Source organism: Archocentrus centrarchus, chromosome 12, assembly GCF_007364275.1.
Source record: "Archocentrus centrarchus isolate MPI-CPG fArcCen1 chromosome 12, fArcCen1, whole genome shotgun sequence".
In the NCBI taxonomy this organism is placed as follows: domain Eukaryota; kingdom Metazoa; phylum Chordata; class Actinopteri; order Cichliformes; family Cichlidae; genus Archocentrus; species Archocentrus centrarchus.
The window spans coordinates 24,304,375-24,321,672 of record NC_044357.1 but is presented as its reverse complement, the minus strand read 5'-3'; the positions used below and the strand labels follow the sequence as shown (position 1 = coordinate 24,321,672).

Genomic DNA, 17,298 nt, shown 5'->3' with positions numbered 1-17,298 from the left:
ATGAAGAATTAAAGCAGCTCTGCAGGCAAAAGAGGGCCCAACCCAGAACCTGCAGGTGTAAATAATAAAGTCTCCAGTGAGCAGTTAATGGTAATATGTGGTAATATCATATTCCACTGAGAAAGAAGACGAAGCACACGTGTCAGGTTTTCCATTAACAATAAAAATTATTAACATACATTTTTTTAAACATACAAAAACAAACAATACAAGGCAGAAGGATGATCGAAGGCCCATGTCATTCCAACATCAACCACAATAATCTGGTATCATAATAAGAGCAAAGATGAACCGACAGAACCTGGCTGGGAGTCGAGTCTTAGCAATGACGCGCTATTTCGTTAACCGATTAGAATCGTGCCGGCTGAGATGATCACAATCATACTTCTTATTCGATGAAAAACAAAACAGATACACAAGTGCAGAGACCTCACAGAGTCTGTCTTCTTTTTTTTTTTTAAAGAGCGGTTATAATAATAAGAGCTTTAATCTGCCTTAGCGACTAACTACATCACAGGAAGTACGCAGACTGAAGGTTTCGCACTGAGACTGTTCTCTGCAGAGATTCAGCCAAAGGACATTTTCTCCATTACAAACAGCTGGAACAAGTCAGCCAGCTGCCCTCATCGCACAAATGTAGCTGAATGACTCACAACACTCAAATACTTTAAAGGGAACCTGTTTCCTTATTTTCTGTATTCACTCGGATTTTACACGATTACCTCGGATGAATGCTGTACACAGACTACAACAGAGCACCAGACTGCAGCGACTCGGTCAGACCAGCTGAAGAAGCACCTGAGAGTCCAGGTGCAGGGCACACCTGCGGAGTGACTCAGTCGCACTTTGTGAGGTTTTTATTTCTTTTTTTTCTTTTGTTTTTGTGTATAAAGTTTATCTCCCAGTTAGTAAATAGTTGCCATAGCGACAGAAACATGAATGCAGATGTTTCTGCAGCAGTCAATAAACTGCAAACCATTACAATCAGTCTGGATTGTTTAAGAGGTGCATTTGTAAATATGCATTTCCATTCCTCAACATGCTGATTATTATACTAATACACTATTAGTACTACTGTTTATAGACGTTCAGGCTTCACACTGCTGTAAAACTCAGTTTCAGGCAGTTTTTTTCTGCTTTGGTGCTGTGTGAGGTCAGAGAGGGAGGATATTCCTAATATGGTCATCTCAGGATATTAAGCCCCACCCACCTGCTGTACAAGTGTTGTATTTATAAGGCGTGGCCAATCAGAACAGCTGCCTAACAGGGGGGAGGAGCTAAAACAGTGATTCAAGGTTTTATTTATTTTACTGAACCAGTGTTGATTTCTTATTTCTACTGCTTTTATTGGTTTTTAGCATATAGTCTTTTTAATGGTTTGTGTCTATTGTTAGGTAAGATGAATGCTTCAGTTTTACTGAATTCATATTTCTTTTTATCTTTTTTTTTTTTTTTTACTATCCTTTTCTTGCGCTAAATTATTTTAATAATTCACTACCTACACAGTGCTGTGGTGGGAACCGCACACTGTACTTCCACCTGGAAGGAGATCTGCAGTATAAATGATGATTTGCTTCCTTTCTAGGCATTATTTTTAAAATCACACAAAGCTACACTAGCACCAATAAACAGGTGGAGCCGGAAATGAACAGAACAGGTTCCCTTTCACTGCAAACCAGCACAGAACAGCTTCTGGAAAACCTTCAGTCTGAAGTAAATCCAAATAAAATAAAAAGTACATCTGTGACAAAAGAAATTCAAACCTTCACTGGTTGTTAATCTCTTTATATACTTAACACGACCAACTGTGTCCTCTCTTACTGCATACATGCTGTGGAGCAGACCGGATCGCCTCCTGGACGTCTGACAGAACCGAGACGTCCAGGAGAAGATCTGATCTGCACCATGAGGAGTCTGCAAGCTTTTGGTTTGTCTGTAAATACAAACTGGGATATTTTTAGTTATGATTTTTATCAAGCCAAACATGGAAGTGATCCGGAGTCAGGCTCCCAACGCTCTTGAGTAAAGTTTCTCAGTGGTGCCTGAAAACGTGACCGTAGCGCTACAGCAGATGTGTTTGTCCTCGTCCGTTCTGGCGACTTTAAAAGTCCAACAAGCTCACAAACAGTCCAGGAAGTATTCTCCACGCCTCACCCCGTCAGCTTTAAGGAGCATTAAGCCAGGCTTCCTGCTCTCAGTCTCTTTCTCCCACCAACAGGGACACAGCCAGGTGTTCGGCCACTACCGTGACAAAGTTTTTAAAACAAAGGACAGAAAGGGCTTTGGCCAGGTTTCAGTTTCGTTTTCTCCGCCCAGTTTCTCCTTTTTTTTTTTGACGACTTAGAAAAGACAACACGAGATCAAATCCAAAGGCTTCAGTGAAATCACGAGAAAAAAAAAAAAGCTGTCCAATCGTCTTCAACATCAAACAACTTCACGACAGAAAGGGGAAGTTTTGGCAACGATGAAGCAAAATAAAAAAAGAAAATCCATCTTTTTTTTCTTTTTTGAATCACAGTTTTGAACTGCTGGAGTCTTTAGATGGGATCTGTTTGGAGCCTGTGTGTAGCACACAATGTGATGAAAATGAAGCTCAATTTGCTCTGTACACAAACTGAACAACAAAAAAAAATCAAAAATTTCCTTCATCCCAACAGAAGAGCCACAAACTGACACCTGGGATATTTCCACAGGTCATTTTTCAGAGCGGTGGCACCGAACCATCCCGCCTGGATGGAGGTGTTTATTTGGGGTCAAAGGTCTCCAAGGCTTTACAAAGTCCAGCTTTGACATTAAACTGTCAAAATGGAACCAGTTTATTTTACTTCCTGTCTCCTGGAGTTCTGCTGTATGGAAGCCCATTTGTGCCAAGAAAAAACAAAAACAGTCCTGGTTAGTCAGACATGACCCTGTTTTTAAGTCAAGGATCTATGTGAAGATTTTGTCTCAGTCAGCCAGCACTGTAAACTTATTAGTTTAATTATTAGCTAGCAAGTGAAAATATTCAATCTGATCTTAAAATAAAATACTGTTCACTTAGATCAGCATCATAAGCAAATACTTTTGGCTTTATTTGTGAGACTTGCAAAATATGACTTTTTAAAAAAAAAATTTTTTTAAAGAGTCAAAATTCATATTTTTAAACATTTTCCTTAACTAAAAACAAGAAGTCTAAGCAGGAACATGTGTGGACTTGTCTGCTGAATTATCCTCTGGCCACTACCAATATTTCTGGTTGCCCTCCTAAATGAATAGAGCCTGGACTAGAAACACAAACCAGGAAATTTCTGCTACAGAAAAAGAAATCCTGTCCCTTGCCAACAAATTCTGTTTATGTTTTGGTGGAGTGCATATCAAATGGAGTGCCTAGCTAACTAGCTTTCAAGACTCTCTGATCATTCTGGTTTAGGAAGTCATAATTTTTACTTTTATCATAATACTGACTCTAATCATTTTATCCATTTATGCACTCGTTTCTTCGTGTGGCAGAAATGAGCTTCCATACATGGTGATGCTAGTCTTTACTGGCAGACGGAGGTTATCGTCAACACTGAGATGTGGCATCTGAGTTCAAACACCAACTCCTCCTTCATCGTGACTGGAAATGTTCCAGTCCAAGAATCATCCTCCTCCTTCTTCTTTGATTTCAAATCAAGTCCATTCAAACATCCGGCTTCAGGCTACATTTCTTCACTGGGAGTCTGCTTGTTTTTCTGTGGCCAGCTGAGCTTAAGTAGAAAACATGACAAATGATGAAGCAGAGGAGTGGGCTACGAGTAATCCATTCACGTTCTTTAGAAAAAAAGAAAATCTAAAGCCTCGTCCCCGCTCCGTGTCACATCCTTCTTTTTCTAATGGAAAACCGAACTTTCAGATTACTTACTTTTTTTCCACAAATGTAATAAAGGGCCTCAAAAACTTTTGGACCTATTAAAGGTAACTTTTTCCTATTATTTTAAGGGTTTAAAGAAAGTCTTTTTTTTTTCCCCATTTTAAACCTTCCTGCAGAGAAACACAAGTTGACTTGCAAAAACAGCCTCTCTCCTCATTTTTCGGTGTGAAAATCTTTTTTCAGTCTTTTATTTTCGTCTTTGATGGTCTGAAGAACAAGTCTGGGATAAATGCTTCAGATGTCTCGACATGTGCTGCATTTTCGTTCCGTCGCACTGGGTTTGGGTGGGCTTCAGGACATCCAGAGTCTTACGAAGTCTTGACCAGGTCGTACACGTAAATGAGGAAGTCGTCGTCGAACTTGATGAAGTAGACGGACGGCTTGGCTTCCACCTGGTGGATGACCATGCCCGTTCGCTTGCCGCCGTCCTCTTTGGCGTACTCCACCTGTTTGCCCACCAGGCTGTCCACCACCTCGCCGGGCTCCCTCTCCGCTGGGACGCTGTCGTCTGCAGGAATGCAGCGAGACAGATGTTAAAACAGATATTTTGCCACGTGAAGCTTCCCTCTCACCACTGCTCACAATACTGGTCCCAACATAAGTCGTGTAGAGATTACTGTATCGATTTTTCTCCACCTGTTGTGTAGCTTCCCTTCCACTGGCTTTTTATTTTCCACCCTCTGCTTGAGTTCAGGCACTAAAGTCAGGTTCAGGCACAGAAACTACAAAAACTACAGTACTGTGCAAAAGTCTTGGGCCACCCCTCATTTCTTTGTATTTTTCAAGGATAATAAGAAACAAGTGTAGCTTTTTATTGAAATATTGTGCAAACATACATGGAAATATAGTAATTAAGGCAAAGGTTTATACAACTCTATCGAGTCGTTCAGCACAGCCTGAAGAACAAAGACTTCAGGAACAGCTCTCCAGGCTTCCTGAAGGACATTCAAAGTTCTTCTTTGGATGTTGGCTGCCTTTTATTCCATCCTCTGTCACGATGATCCCACACTGCTTCAGTAATGTTTCAGTCCAGGCTCTGGAAACTGATGGTGATCCACTGAGTGTTTTATTTCTGTCCATTTCTGCTTTTTTTTTTTTATGCAGTGTGTTTGGGATCATTGTCAAGCTGAAAAATGAAGCTGCTGCCAATCAAATGCCTTCCAGGTGGTGCTGCATGGTGGACCAAAGTCTGATTCCATGAAAATGAACAAGATCTCCAACACCAAACCACAGCAGGGCCTCCACCATGATTTACAGACGACTGTAGACACTCGCTGTTGGACCTCTCCTGACCTCCTCAGTAGATATTTATTACAGTTTAAACCAAAAATGTAATTTGGATTCATCCCTCCATCAGACCTGTTGCTACTGACTCAACTCAGTTCTTGCCTTCCTCCATAAGAATGGCTTCCTGACAGCCGCCCTTCCACTGAGACTATTTCTGATGAGGCTTCAGTGAAGAGCAGATGGATCAACTGAAGGTCCAGATGATCCCTCAGGTCCTGTCAGGTCTTTGCTGGAATTTTTCACAGGCCTAACAGATTTTCTTTTTTAATTACAAGATTGTCTGGCTTCTTCAAAGAAAATTAAAAGTGGGGTGGCTCAAGATTTTTGCACAGTACTTGCAGAAACTGCCCTTTAATGTGGACATGATATGCAGATATGATCCAAATCCTCGAGACACCAAAGAGCAGCAGGATTCAGTAAAGTCTCTTTAAAATGCCCAAAAAGGATCGAGTAACTTCACTCACTGGAGTCGGGCATAATTCGCAGGTCTCCCTCTTTGTAGTCGTCCAGCAGCTGGTACATGTACAGGACGGGGTCCTTCTCGTAGGTGATGTAGAACCAGCTGGTCATGATGGGAGCCCGGGCCAGCACCATGCCCCTCCACTCCTCCTTCGGACCCTCCTCCGTCTCAAACATGTGCTCCACCGCTTTACCGATCATGGCGTCAGCCAGGTTGACGTCCGTCAGACGGGATTTAGCTGTGGGGGTAAAAGGTCATTCAAGACTCGAGTTACCTCGTATGTCTGCTGTGTCAGCACTCCTGTGAGGCTGTGATGTCAGCAGATCATAACCACAAGCTCAGCAAAAAGAATAAGATGTGCCAGAAGTGACGTCTAGATTTTAGCAAAATAAAAGGGTTTAATTACCAAGTCTGTCAGGGAGCACCTCCAGGCCCTGAACCCTCTCGTCTTTATGAAGCTCCAGACCGTAAACGCAGTCAAATCCATCGTACTTTATCAGATAGAGAGACGGGTTCACGGGCACCTGGAGAACACAAACGGGCCATAAAACACTATTTTTCCCATTTGTAGTGCTTCACACATCCTCCCAAAAAAATAAAACAGTAATATCAATCAGCAACGGAAAAATGAAGGCAAGGTGGCAAAAACTGCAGATGATTTCATGGTTACATGATGCTGGCTCCAAAAGTGAGACCCAAGGTCCATCTTCACGGCAGAAATAAACATTTTTATAGCTAACCAAGCTTTTGGTTTCTTTTAAAATGAGCCTGTAAGTAATGCACATCTTAAACAGAGAAGAAACAGAGCTCAGCCCAGGTGTGCACAGACAGAATGAGCAGGCATGTGATTGGACAGCCTCTGGTTACCTGGTCGAGTACTGTTCCCTTCCAGACCACGTGCCCTCCTCCTTCCTTCCAGACGTGCTGGATCCTGCAGCCGACGATGTTGCGTCGAGGCTGCGACAGAACTTTGGTGGTCGGGCCCAGGCTGCTCTTATGCTTCCTTTACAGACACACAAAACAGCACAATCAGCGCTCGGCCCTTAAAAAGCTGCACACGGGACCAAACAGAGAAGCTGTGATAAAATCAATGAGCCGCAGCGCAGCTTAACTCACTTGTGTGGGTTCTTTTTCTTCATCATATTGGCAGAAACACCTGCATGCCCTGAGGAGAAAAGCACGACGCAGATCATTTACCCAACACTGTACAAGCGTCAGCTTCCTGCTGAGATAACATGGTGATGGTTTAATGTGTTCCAGCCTATTTGCTGCCGGTCCTGGATATTTCCTGCTACTGCTCGCCATGATTAGAGACGTTTGAATTAAGGTGGAAAAACGCCCAGGCACTGACTCACATTCTGCCCTTTGAACAAACAGTATACCATCTGATTTAGCTGCAGCTATCATCAGCTCCGTGTACTCATCATCGTCCTCACAGAGGAAAACTGCTGTTTGCTGTCAAAACTGGCCAAAAACCACATCACATTCAAAATACTGCATCACATCCAGAGGAGGGCAAACCAGTACAGCAAGAGACATACCTGCATGTAAAGGTGCATTTATTTCTAGATAAGGAGGTCTTTTAAAAAGACTGCATACTTACATATTACAGAGTAAACAAACTAAATCATTAGGTTATCTAGAACAGACATAGTGAACGAGCTCAGCTGCAGAAAAACACGGAACAATAATAATCTGCTCTGCAGTGCATGAAGTTTTTATTACAAACTAATTCATTATTCAAGCAGTGCAGTTCTCCGTCTACAGTTTCATTTACTGACCAGACTCTAAAGTGCTGCCAAACAGGAGAGGGCGCAAATCTGTCTCTTTGGAGCCGAACCGGGTCGGGAATTCTGTCATCGTTATAGTTGACGTTATGAATTATTCCATCTATAAACTGAGCCTTTATCTGGCCAAAGCTTTGGGCAGTTTTCTGCATTCAACATGTCACAAACACATAACTGCAGATGTATGTTACTAACCTACTGCTGCTTTTAATTATTATTAGCCTTTCACACATATAAAAACAGCCTAGTGTATCAAAAAAGAACCAAACAAACGTTATGATCAGTCAGCTGATCTCGCTCCAGCTGTTCCAGTAGCGTATCTCAGAGTGGGTGGATACCTCTTTGTTACCCCTTCGGCACCGCTGTGTCAAACTACTCTTCACAATCAACCGTCTAATTATTGTTACAAATGTGGCTCAAATTTAGTCCCCATATACAGACTGTGAGTACTCAGACGCTCAGCGACTACACAAACCTTTAATTTGTGGAGATTTAAACACAGCGACCAAAGTTTTGGGGTTCAAAAGAAAACATTTGGTTTACATAAATTAACCCTCTGCGAGGGTCCACTTTGGGTCAGATTACCACAAATTTCATCGTTTCACGGTGAGTCCGAGGCTCTGCGCAGACATCTGCACGGCACAGAGGCTTTACATTACAGGGACACAATTATGAATGCACCGTTCAGCTGGATTTCATTAAAAGTGTAACAGGAACGACTACTTATCAGTAGTCGTTCCTGTTGCTACTTTTGGGCTTTTGATTGACAAGTCATACCAGTCAGGGGACAAAAAATATCTGCATTACTCTGAAAATACTGGACTCAGCTTAGGGTTACCTCTCAGGGTCGACTGAAACCAATGGAAAGCCACCAGGAAGCAAACACTGTGTCCATGCAAGAGTGTGTGTTCGGGCATGCTGACCTGTATCAGCTGTGTCTCTGTGTCCCGGAGTGTTCTTCATTCATCTGGAGGCGGGGGGGCAGCCAGGCTGCCCGGCCACGCAGCTACAGGACAGACCTGCCCGGGGCTGAAACACACAGAGGAGGTCTCATCTGTCACTGCGCTGACATCTAGTGGTGGAAAACACTTAAGATGATCACCAAACATGATGTCAGAGCTTTTCTGTTTTGGGAATTTTCCATTCATGAAGGTCCAACACGAGCGCAGCTTGGTGGGGTACAAAGACCGGATGTGCTGGGGTCTACCGCTGTTTAACTGTTGCATAGATAACATTTTAATACTAAATATAAAAATCTCAATAATAAAATGAGGAAAATCTTTTGGTATCAAACATTATGTGTACTAGGAGGAAGAGGTGAACCGACATTTTTATGCAGCACTTTTTCTTCAGCTTGAATCACTGTGTACTACATCCATTCACACACCCACTCACACAGAGCTCCATTCTCTTCTTTATCCTCTCTAAGCTCTTTATCTGTGGCACACACACTTACACCTGGAGGCTCAGCACCTTGATACGTGACTGTTTTCGTTCATCCCACCGTAATGTTTGAGGAAGACAAACTGTTTAATAAACACACATTTAGGAAATCAGATACAAAACAATGGGATACAGCGGCTGTCTTATTAAACGTCAGGCTCATTACTGAGTGCGTCCCTCAGAGGCTTCTGACTGTTGATCCAAATCTATAAAATAAGAAAAACACGCCGACTTCTGTCAGATATGGTAACAATAACTTGTTGTCTTTGCTGAAAGTCAACAAGTCGTGTTTACAGTCATGTCAAAAACTACACACACCCTTACTGCCTGCAGAGGAAGTAGGAAGCTAAGTAGCAGCCAGGTGCTGCTAATCAAATCCATTTGATTAACTGATCTGTGTGAGAACCTCTGTTAAAGCAGCAGGTTTGGTGCATTCAGCTGCGTGTTAGTAACACAATCCCGCAGACTTCCCAGGAGTGGATGTCCCAGCAAATTCACCCCACGGGCAGACGGTGCAATACTCAAAGCAACTGCAAAAAAAACATGAGCTTCATCTCAGACTCTCCAGGCCTCAGTTATCATGGTAAATGTCAAAGTTCACGGCAGTACAGCTGAGAAAGCCTCTTCTCTCTAAGGAGAACATGGCAGCACAGCTTAGGTTTGCAAAGTTGTATCTAAACAAACCACAAAGTTTCTAGAACAATGTTCTGTCTGGCCGTAATACACAGCACCACATTTGGAGAAAACCAAACACAACATATCAGCACAAACATTTCAAACTGTCAGCACGGTGGTGGAGGACTGATGATTGTTTAGCAGCCACAGGACCCGGGCACCTTGCAGTCACAGGGTCAACCTCAAACTCCTGCATACACCGAAGTATCCTAGAGTCAAATATGAGGCCGTCTGACGGCTAAAGCTTGGCCCAAACTGAGTCATGCCACAGGACAACAATCCCGAGCACAGCAGCAAACCTCAAACAGAGTGACTGATAAAGAATAAAGGTGCTGCAACAGCCCAGCCAAAGTCCAGACCTCAACCTGACTGAAACGTTGTGGCAGGACCTTCAGAGAGCTGAAAAAACAAATGTCTGCAAACCTCAATGAGCTGAAGCAGCGCTGAAGACGAGCGGGACGAAACTCCTCCACAATGATGTGAGAGGCTGACAAAGCTGCTAAAGGAGGTTCTGCAAGCTGCTGAAACACGGGGTGTACTCAGATTTTCACACAGTCCTTTAACACACGGCTGTACGTGCATCATCACCCACCATCGACCAATCACTGTTACAATTATCACAATGTAATCACTTTTAAAGTGTAGAGACAGCCTGAGACAGTTGAGGATGAGCAGCAGTTACCCAGTCTTCAGCAGAGCTGATGGGAGGTTCAGCAGGTCGACTTTCAGGACGTTTTCCTCGAGCTTCTTGGACAAAAGCAGACTCAAACCTGTGACAGAAATGATTTAATTGATCAATTATTCAGCAACAATTAATATCTCTTCAGCTGTCACATTAAATCGGTATGTAAAATAACCCCAAACGTTTTATTTATGACTTTATTATGACATAATAAAGCTCCATACTGGGATCACATGATGATGACCATGAGGTGTGGCTGAATGACCACCCCTGTTCCAGCAGGGGGCAACACACCACCCGTCTCTCAGACCATGAAGGCATTCGATCAATTTTTCCATCTGCAGAATCTTTTTTTTTTTTACTTTATTTCTTTTTCACTTCTATTTAACCAGGAGATGGGCCTCCTGAACACCTTGAAAGCTTTGAGAGGGTCCTGGCTGAGATTTTTATATATACACATAAAAACTAAAGACTAAAAGCGCGCAAACCATCCATCACTTATCTGGGTCCAGGGTGCAGAGGACACAACCTGAGCAGACATGCCGAAACATTCCTGTCAGTGGCCTCCACCTCCAGTTTTCTGGGAGGACATCGAGGCGCTCCCAAACCAACGGACAGATATATTCTCTTCATGGTCAGACATCCCTGTAACACCTCACCTGGGACGGGGGGGGCATCCTGGTCAGGTGACTGAACCACCTCATCTGGCTCCTGTGAAGAAGCTCCTCATTAATAACTGAGCTCCTCACCCCATTTCTGAGCGAGGGCCCAGACATCCGTCAGAAAGCTCATTTCCACAATCTTATTCTTTAGGTCTCTGTAGATCAACCAGTAAACTGAAAGCTTCACCACAGCAGACCAGTACAACATCTGCAGAACATCACAATAAAAAAAATGCAGAAAAATCTTAAAGCATGAAATTTAGATAAAACACAGACTGTTACATTCAAGTGAAAGCATCTTCAAATACCCGAGGGCCAGAACCGACCCACGAACCATCTCCATACGGCCTCGGACGTCCTTAAAGGAAAACGAACCCCCCCTCGAGCAGCAAAGAAAGCAAGTACCAAACTCATTAAAGGTCTAGGGGTACCTGAACCTTGAATGAATCTACCATCCAACCCAAGAATCAGACCTGAACTCTGACTGCAGGCTGCAATATTTATCAAACCGCCTTAATTTTCTGTTTTATTTATCAAACAGGAGCTTCAACCAGCTCATCAGCTCAGTTTATGTCAGAACAACCAGCCAGAGGTTACACAGGCGTGCCTCAGTTAGACACGGAGCACAGCCTGACTGTCAAATACTTGAGGATGATGAAAGATCATGAAATCTTTAGCCCGATACTTTTGACTAACACAAGCGCTCATTCATCCGCTAAACGAGGTGGAAACCGATTATATCAGTAATTAAAAATAATGGCCTACCTCTACACGTGCACTACCAGCGCCTTCCTTCAATGACACACACACTTTATCCTAACTGGCAACAGGCCTCGCTGCATCTTCTACCTCAAACTGGAAAAAAATGGCAGAGGAGCAACAGAGATGGTTTCATGTCCTGAACATGAGACTTCAATTATTGATCAGTGGAGCCTGTGAGGAAGGCCTGCAGTGTACTATTTATCTGTAGGCAGGGTGTTATGTATCACATCTGACCCTCTAACCGCGCGCCGCCTGCTGTTCTTGAGACGTCAAACCGCTCCTACACGGTCAACACTCGACCTGACTGAATCTGTACGCCTGTCCATCTCATCCTCCTTCATCCATCTTAATTTTTCCAAACTTCTTCAGACTTGACGGGTGAACGTTTCTCCTAAAGTGCCTGCTGCTCCACTCCGTTTGTAGGGGAGGGTCATACACGCACACAGCCGTGTTAGTTTGGCTCTCGTCAGGACCGAGTGCCATGACATCAACATCAACCTCATCTCAACTTTAATCTGAAAACCAAGTCTTAACCCTCAAACAGGCCTTCAGAGGGGAAATGATGATGTCATCACTCTGATGGTCTTTAACTCGAGCTGGTTCTCAAAACGATGGCTGTACTAAAACTAAAACTAATAAGCCATCGTAGCACAAACCCAACTGAAGACTAGAGACTGATTTTACTGAGACATTTTGAAGCCTGCACAGTTGAATCAGCCTCACTTTTGTGTATCAGTCACAAAAACAAAGACTGGCTGATTCTGCAAGCTTTTTAAGGGACGTCCAGACAGGAAGAGCCTGGCAGTGACCAAAGACCGCAGGATGTCGATGAAGTTCAGCAACTTGTAGCCTCAACTTACAAAATAACTGTTAGTGATGCAAATGAACTTTTCTCTGCTTTAAGGCGAACAGCTGAAGCGACAGCGCCATGAGATACCGTCTACGATAATAAATCGTTAATGCTAATGTGAAACTGCCAGAATCTGACTGCTGACATCACCATTCATCCACAGCTAAACAAAAGAAACTCTCCACCACAAAACCTCACCACCTCTTTAAGCTTCTGTTTTAGACCAACATTTTCTACTGAGGTAAGCAGCTGGATGTGGTCACCCAGTCTTTTTATTGGGGGGGGGGGGGGCTTGACTTACCCATAATTTCTTCTCATTCCTTCTGCTTAAGATAGTCAAGCTCAAAACTACTTTGTTCAATGGATGAATTTATGTGGATGAATTGTGTTAGTTTTAAATGACCCACAGTCAAACCCGGCCTCAGAGGCTATAAATTTCCTTTATTCCTGTCATTACTGATTGCTGCCTCGTCTCGTTGATGAATCAGCACACATTTCACAATCAGAGAGCAAAAGTTTGGCTGTTGGACAGCAGAACCAGCGAGAACAAAAAAGAGGTGTTCTGCTGGCTTCATCGGCAGAGCAGATGTCCAAACACGCTCCTGCTCACCTGCAGGGGAGACTAACCCACCAGAAACACCAGAGACGTGCTGCAGAGCTCGGCTGCAGCTGGTGGTGATTTTCCTCTCGTTGCCTGGAGCAACACAGGATTAGTCATCTGCCGTCCTGAGGGGAAGAGGAAATCTGGACAGCAACGAGTCAGCGTCATCCACTCCAACTTACAGCTCCCTTGGATTCATTTCCTGGAGAATTACGCCATCCTGACGGGCAACAACCCTGAGCTTAACCTTTAACCTGAAAAATGTACCATCTGACCTCACAGGGACCTGAAAGAGGTGCACATCCCCCAGAATGCAACTGCGTGAACAGATCTGTCTCCTCAAGAAGAGTAATACAAGTACTCGTGCACTCTGCAGCGGTACAGTATGGAAACCCAGACTAGAAAAATCTGTGGAGGAATTTTGGGTTGTTTCACTTCCCAAAACATCTGGATTACATCAAGTCCCAGCACTGCTCAAACTGTTCTTCAAGGTCGTGATTCAGCAAGTAAAATAAACCGAGTTTCCCGAACGTGTTTTAAACAGTGCAACGCTGAACCCCAAAAAGGTTTCTGGCAGGCTCGGTGTTCTGGCGTTTTCATGCATTAGCACCATCCCAAAGGTAAATGACAGCATAGTCACCCTTTTGTAGAGGTATTACGGCCCACAGAGTCACCTGTATGATTGAATCTGCCCTCTATCATCACTGACCTCTGGCAGCTCATGTTGAAGGCTACAGTTACTCTCTCAGGTTTCACTATTCAAGCAGCCACCTCAAGCCTGAAAAATGAAACCAACGCTGAAGTGCCCAAACCTGCAGTTCCTCTGATGTCCACTTGAGGCTGTTTCTTGAGTCAGACCTCACAGAGTCCAGCCTTACAGCAGAAACAAACATTTACAGCCTGATACAGGAAAAAACAACAGTTTTGGTCTCTACTGAGTTTCCACCTGCATAAAAACTGCACGGTGGGCAAATGTTTATATAACTCACTTGTTTTAATTTTGCTGAGATTTAAACTTAGGGGTGTGGCCTCTCTGACAGACAGGTGGGTCTGTGTGGCTGTTTCCTGCATAAGGCAAATAAACCATAACACCACGAAGGCACTATGATGGTTACAATTACCGCTTCAAGGAAAACTAAACAACAGTGATGTATTTTATCATATCTGACAGTATAATATAAAAAAACTGTGTTCTGCATCAGGTTTATTTCTGCTGTAATGTTGGACATTTTAACATGGGGGTCTGTGGGCACTGACTCACAGCTGGAGCCAGCCTCAAGGGGACATTAGAGGAACTGCAGCTTCATTTTTCAGCCCTGGAGGTTGATGCTTGCTTAACACTGGCTGCAACCTGACATCAAGTAGAAAAGAAAGTGCTGCAGTGACTGGCTCACTAGTGCAAAAACACATCTGAGAAGTTGAACAACAGGAGTGAGACACAGGGAGGTTAACTCACCAAGAACTTGTCAAAAAAAGACACAAAACACACAATAATTAACTGTAAGTGAACAGTAGATGCCTATCTGAGCCTGCTTCTTATTAAAATAACCTAAAACCTTGCATACATTAATGAAATACCAATTTCTGACACATGGTGGTGCAGAAAGTCAGTGTAACCTTATTTAACCAGTAAGTCATAAAAAGCACAGGTTAGATACAGAAGCAGCATCTATTGGAGTGGGAACAAAATAAAAATGGCCCCCAAAAAAGCACAAATTCATTCACACTGACTCTAATCTTTCTGCTTTCATGCTCAGTGAGGAGAGCGCCCGCAGGTAAGCAGCAGTTTCACCTGGAGGACCAGCCCCCAGGTGACCTTTTGCTTTGATTTGATTTCGAGCTGGCAAAGGGGGCGTAGTCTTCATCAGACTGAAGGATTCAAATCAGCTTCCAATAGCATGCAAAACCAGTTATTTTATTGGCAGCATTTGACTGAGACAATGCAGCAAAACCAGAGCCTGACTTCAAAACACAGTGGCAGCAGCAGGAGCTGCTACACCTCTTCCTTTATTTTCTACAAGGGAGTGATCAGCATCGACTGACCCTGTGCTATGTATCAGAAATATGTATAACATAATAAATATACAGTCATCATCTGCACTGCCAAAAACGACCAAGCAGGTTCTGCAGGGCCAGCGTCAGCCATGTTGCTCGGTTTCTTTTATACTCACTATTATTTACAGCTCCCAGATGAGAGGGGAAGGGGGCGGATAGGGGCCTCGGAACAGCGGACGGCATGGGGGGGGGGGAGCGCCCGGGAAAGGCACTTCTGCGGAAAGGGGAGCGATGTCCCAGACAGAAAGACAGCAGCAGCGGCAGACTGGGTTAGGTCCGTCTGCCGCTGCTGCTCCCCCCGCCCCTCCCCCTCGGCGGGAGAACGTAACCAACAAAACGAGCGCTCACGGTGTTTTTGTTTCTGCTTGTTTACCTGCGCGCTAACTAGCCAGCTAGCTAGCACACACGTGCGTGTTTCTTTCAGTCTTACCGTTGTTATCATTTAAAAAGTGGAGGCCGAAGAGGACCGCGAATGACGGGCTTTCTCTCGCCTCCTGCTGTCTGTCCACAGAGCCCGTTTCGACTTCACAGGAACCTCTGAGACTCCACGGCCATCTCACCGCGAAGCGGCAAGCTAAAGGCGGCCAGGCGCCACACTTCCGGTCAAGCCTTTCGCAATAAAAGCGCCTTTCAGCGAGACGAAGGAGGGACGCACAAAATGTGACTACATGAAAGAACAAGCTGCCGTTTTACGATGATGTGTTAGTAATAAAAATTAATATATATAAATTAGAGGCTGGACAATGAGCTTTTAGAGACAAAAACTTGCAAATATATGAGATAGAAATTTCAATTTAGAGGGAAAACCAACACACTGACAAGAAAAAGACTCTGATACACACACACACACACAAAACAGGAGAATCTGCAAGAAAATAAAAACAGGCAAATTTACGAGAAAAAAATTTCAGATTGATGAGAAAAAATTGATTTAAGAGATTAAAACAGGCAATTTTCTGAAGAAAAAAAAGCAAATTTCTGACCACAAAAAAAAAAGATAAAATAGGCAAACTTCCAAGGAAAAGGAGCAATACTCTGCTTCATTTTCCAGGTTTAAGTAGGAACGACATTCACAACTTCAATAAATAAATTAAAAAAAAGATTATTTGAACACCCACAATATCAAATTCCAATCTAATCAAAAACCTTTTAATAAAAGGAGAACGAGAAGCTGCATTTCATCAAAGTCAACTGCAATATGTACAGGACATACACAGGATTAAAATGATGTTTCCCCCACGGTGTGCAACTAAAATAAATACAATAAAGTGGAGAGATGGTAAAAATAAAAAAAGAGAGATATAACAATTTGAGATACATATGAAAGATAAATGAAGTATCAAGCTTGAATATGAAACACACAAAATAAAGCCTGTACATTACTGTTACTATTGTGTATAACAATCTGAGGTATATAAAAATGTGAGGGGTATTGCAGTATTTCTGTACAAAACATTAAGTAAAAATGAATTTTAACACGGACAAAGCCTTTATTTTACTTTAGAGCCACACTTCTGGTGGTATTGCTGCCAACTTCACTCTTCTCACTCTCTCTCCCCGCCCCTGCCTCCCTTTGCCAAATAGTGCAACTGAAGGGAAATACAAGTACACCGACTGGCGCATTACGCTGTTTTTCCCTGCCTAATAGTGATCCGTCCTTCTGTTGAATGCGACAGTGGAGGAGACAGACGGAGACAGTCAGACAGAGACAGGCAGGAAGGACAAACTGACGGACAGACCAATAAACAGGCTTGTTGTGCTCTTCCTGTCTGGCCCGTGTTGCTCTGTCAGTTTGTGGAGTTTATTGTGCTCATTTTGATGGGTTAATTAAGAACAGCAGTCAGTTTTAATCCCTGCTGACACACAGTCCTGCAGCTTTAATAAACTCACCGAACACTAAAGTGTGAGAGGCAAAAATGGGAGTTTTTAATGGTGTGAAATGACAGCGAGTCAAATTCAGTTTCACTGGGAAATAAGAATCAATGACCAGCGTGTACAGACCTGGTTCACCACTATGATTTTATTAAATCCAAAAAAACATGTCTGTGCACCTTTGACATGGATAATTAGGTCCATATTAAGGCAGATAATATTAAATCCATGCCAAATACTGCACTCAGATTGGAGTTACAGCTAACTCAC

At 43.4% G+C, this 17,298-nt stretch overlaps 1 protein-coding gene across 2 annotated transcripts; it reads right to left on the bottom strand.

The window, feature by feature from the left end:
* Window positions 1-1,417: 1,417 nt before the first annotated feature.
* Window positions 1,418-15,752, bottom strand: LOC115789253 (spindlin-1-like). 2 transcript variants are annotated; one of them, XM_030742579.1, is made up of 8 exons: window positions 15,587-15,752; window positions 10,227-10,314; window positions 8,350-8,455; window positions 6,756-6,804; window positions 6,507-6,642; window positions 6,046-6,163; window positions 5,644-5,877; window positions 1,418-4,400 (listed from the first exon to the last, which is right to left on the bottom strand). In XM_030742579.1, exons 3-8 carry the CDS (start codon window positions 8,387-8,389, stop codon window positions 4,201-4,203), a joined length of 777 nt encoding a protein of 258 aa, XP_030598439.1. In that variant the 5' UTR covers window positions 8,390-8,455; window positions 10,227-10,314; window positions 15,587-15,752; the 3' UTR covers window positions 1,418-4,200. The 2 variants fall into 2 exon arrangements, with proteins under 2 accessions (XP_030598439.1, XP_030598440.1); XM_030742580.1 differs by lacking the exon at window positions 10,227-10,314.
* Window positions 15,753-17,298: the final 1,546 nt, after the last annotated feature.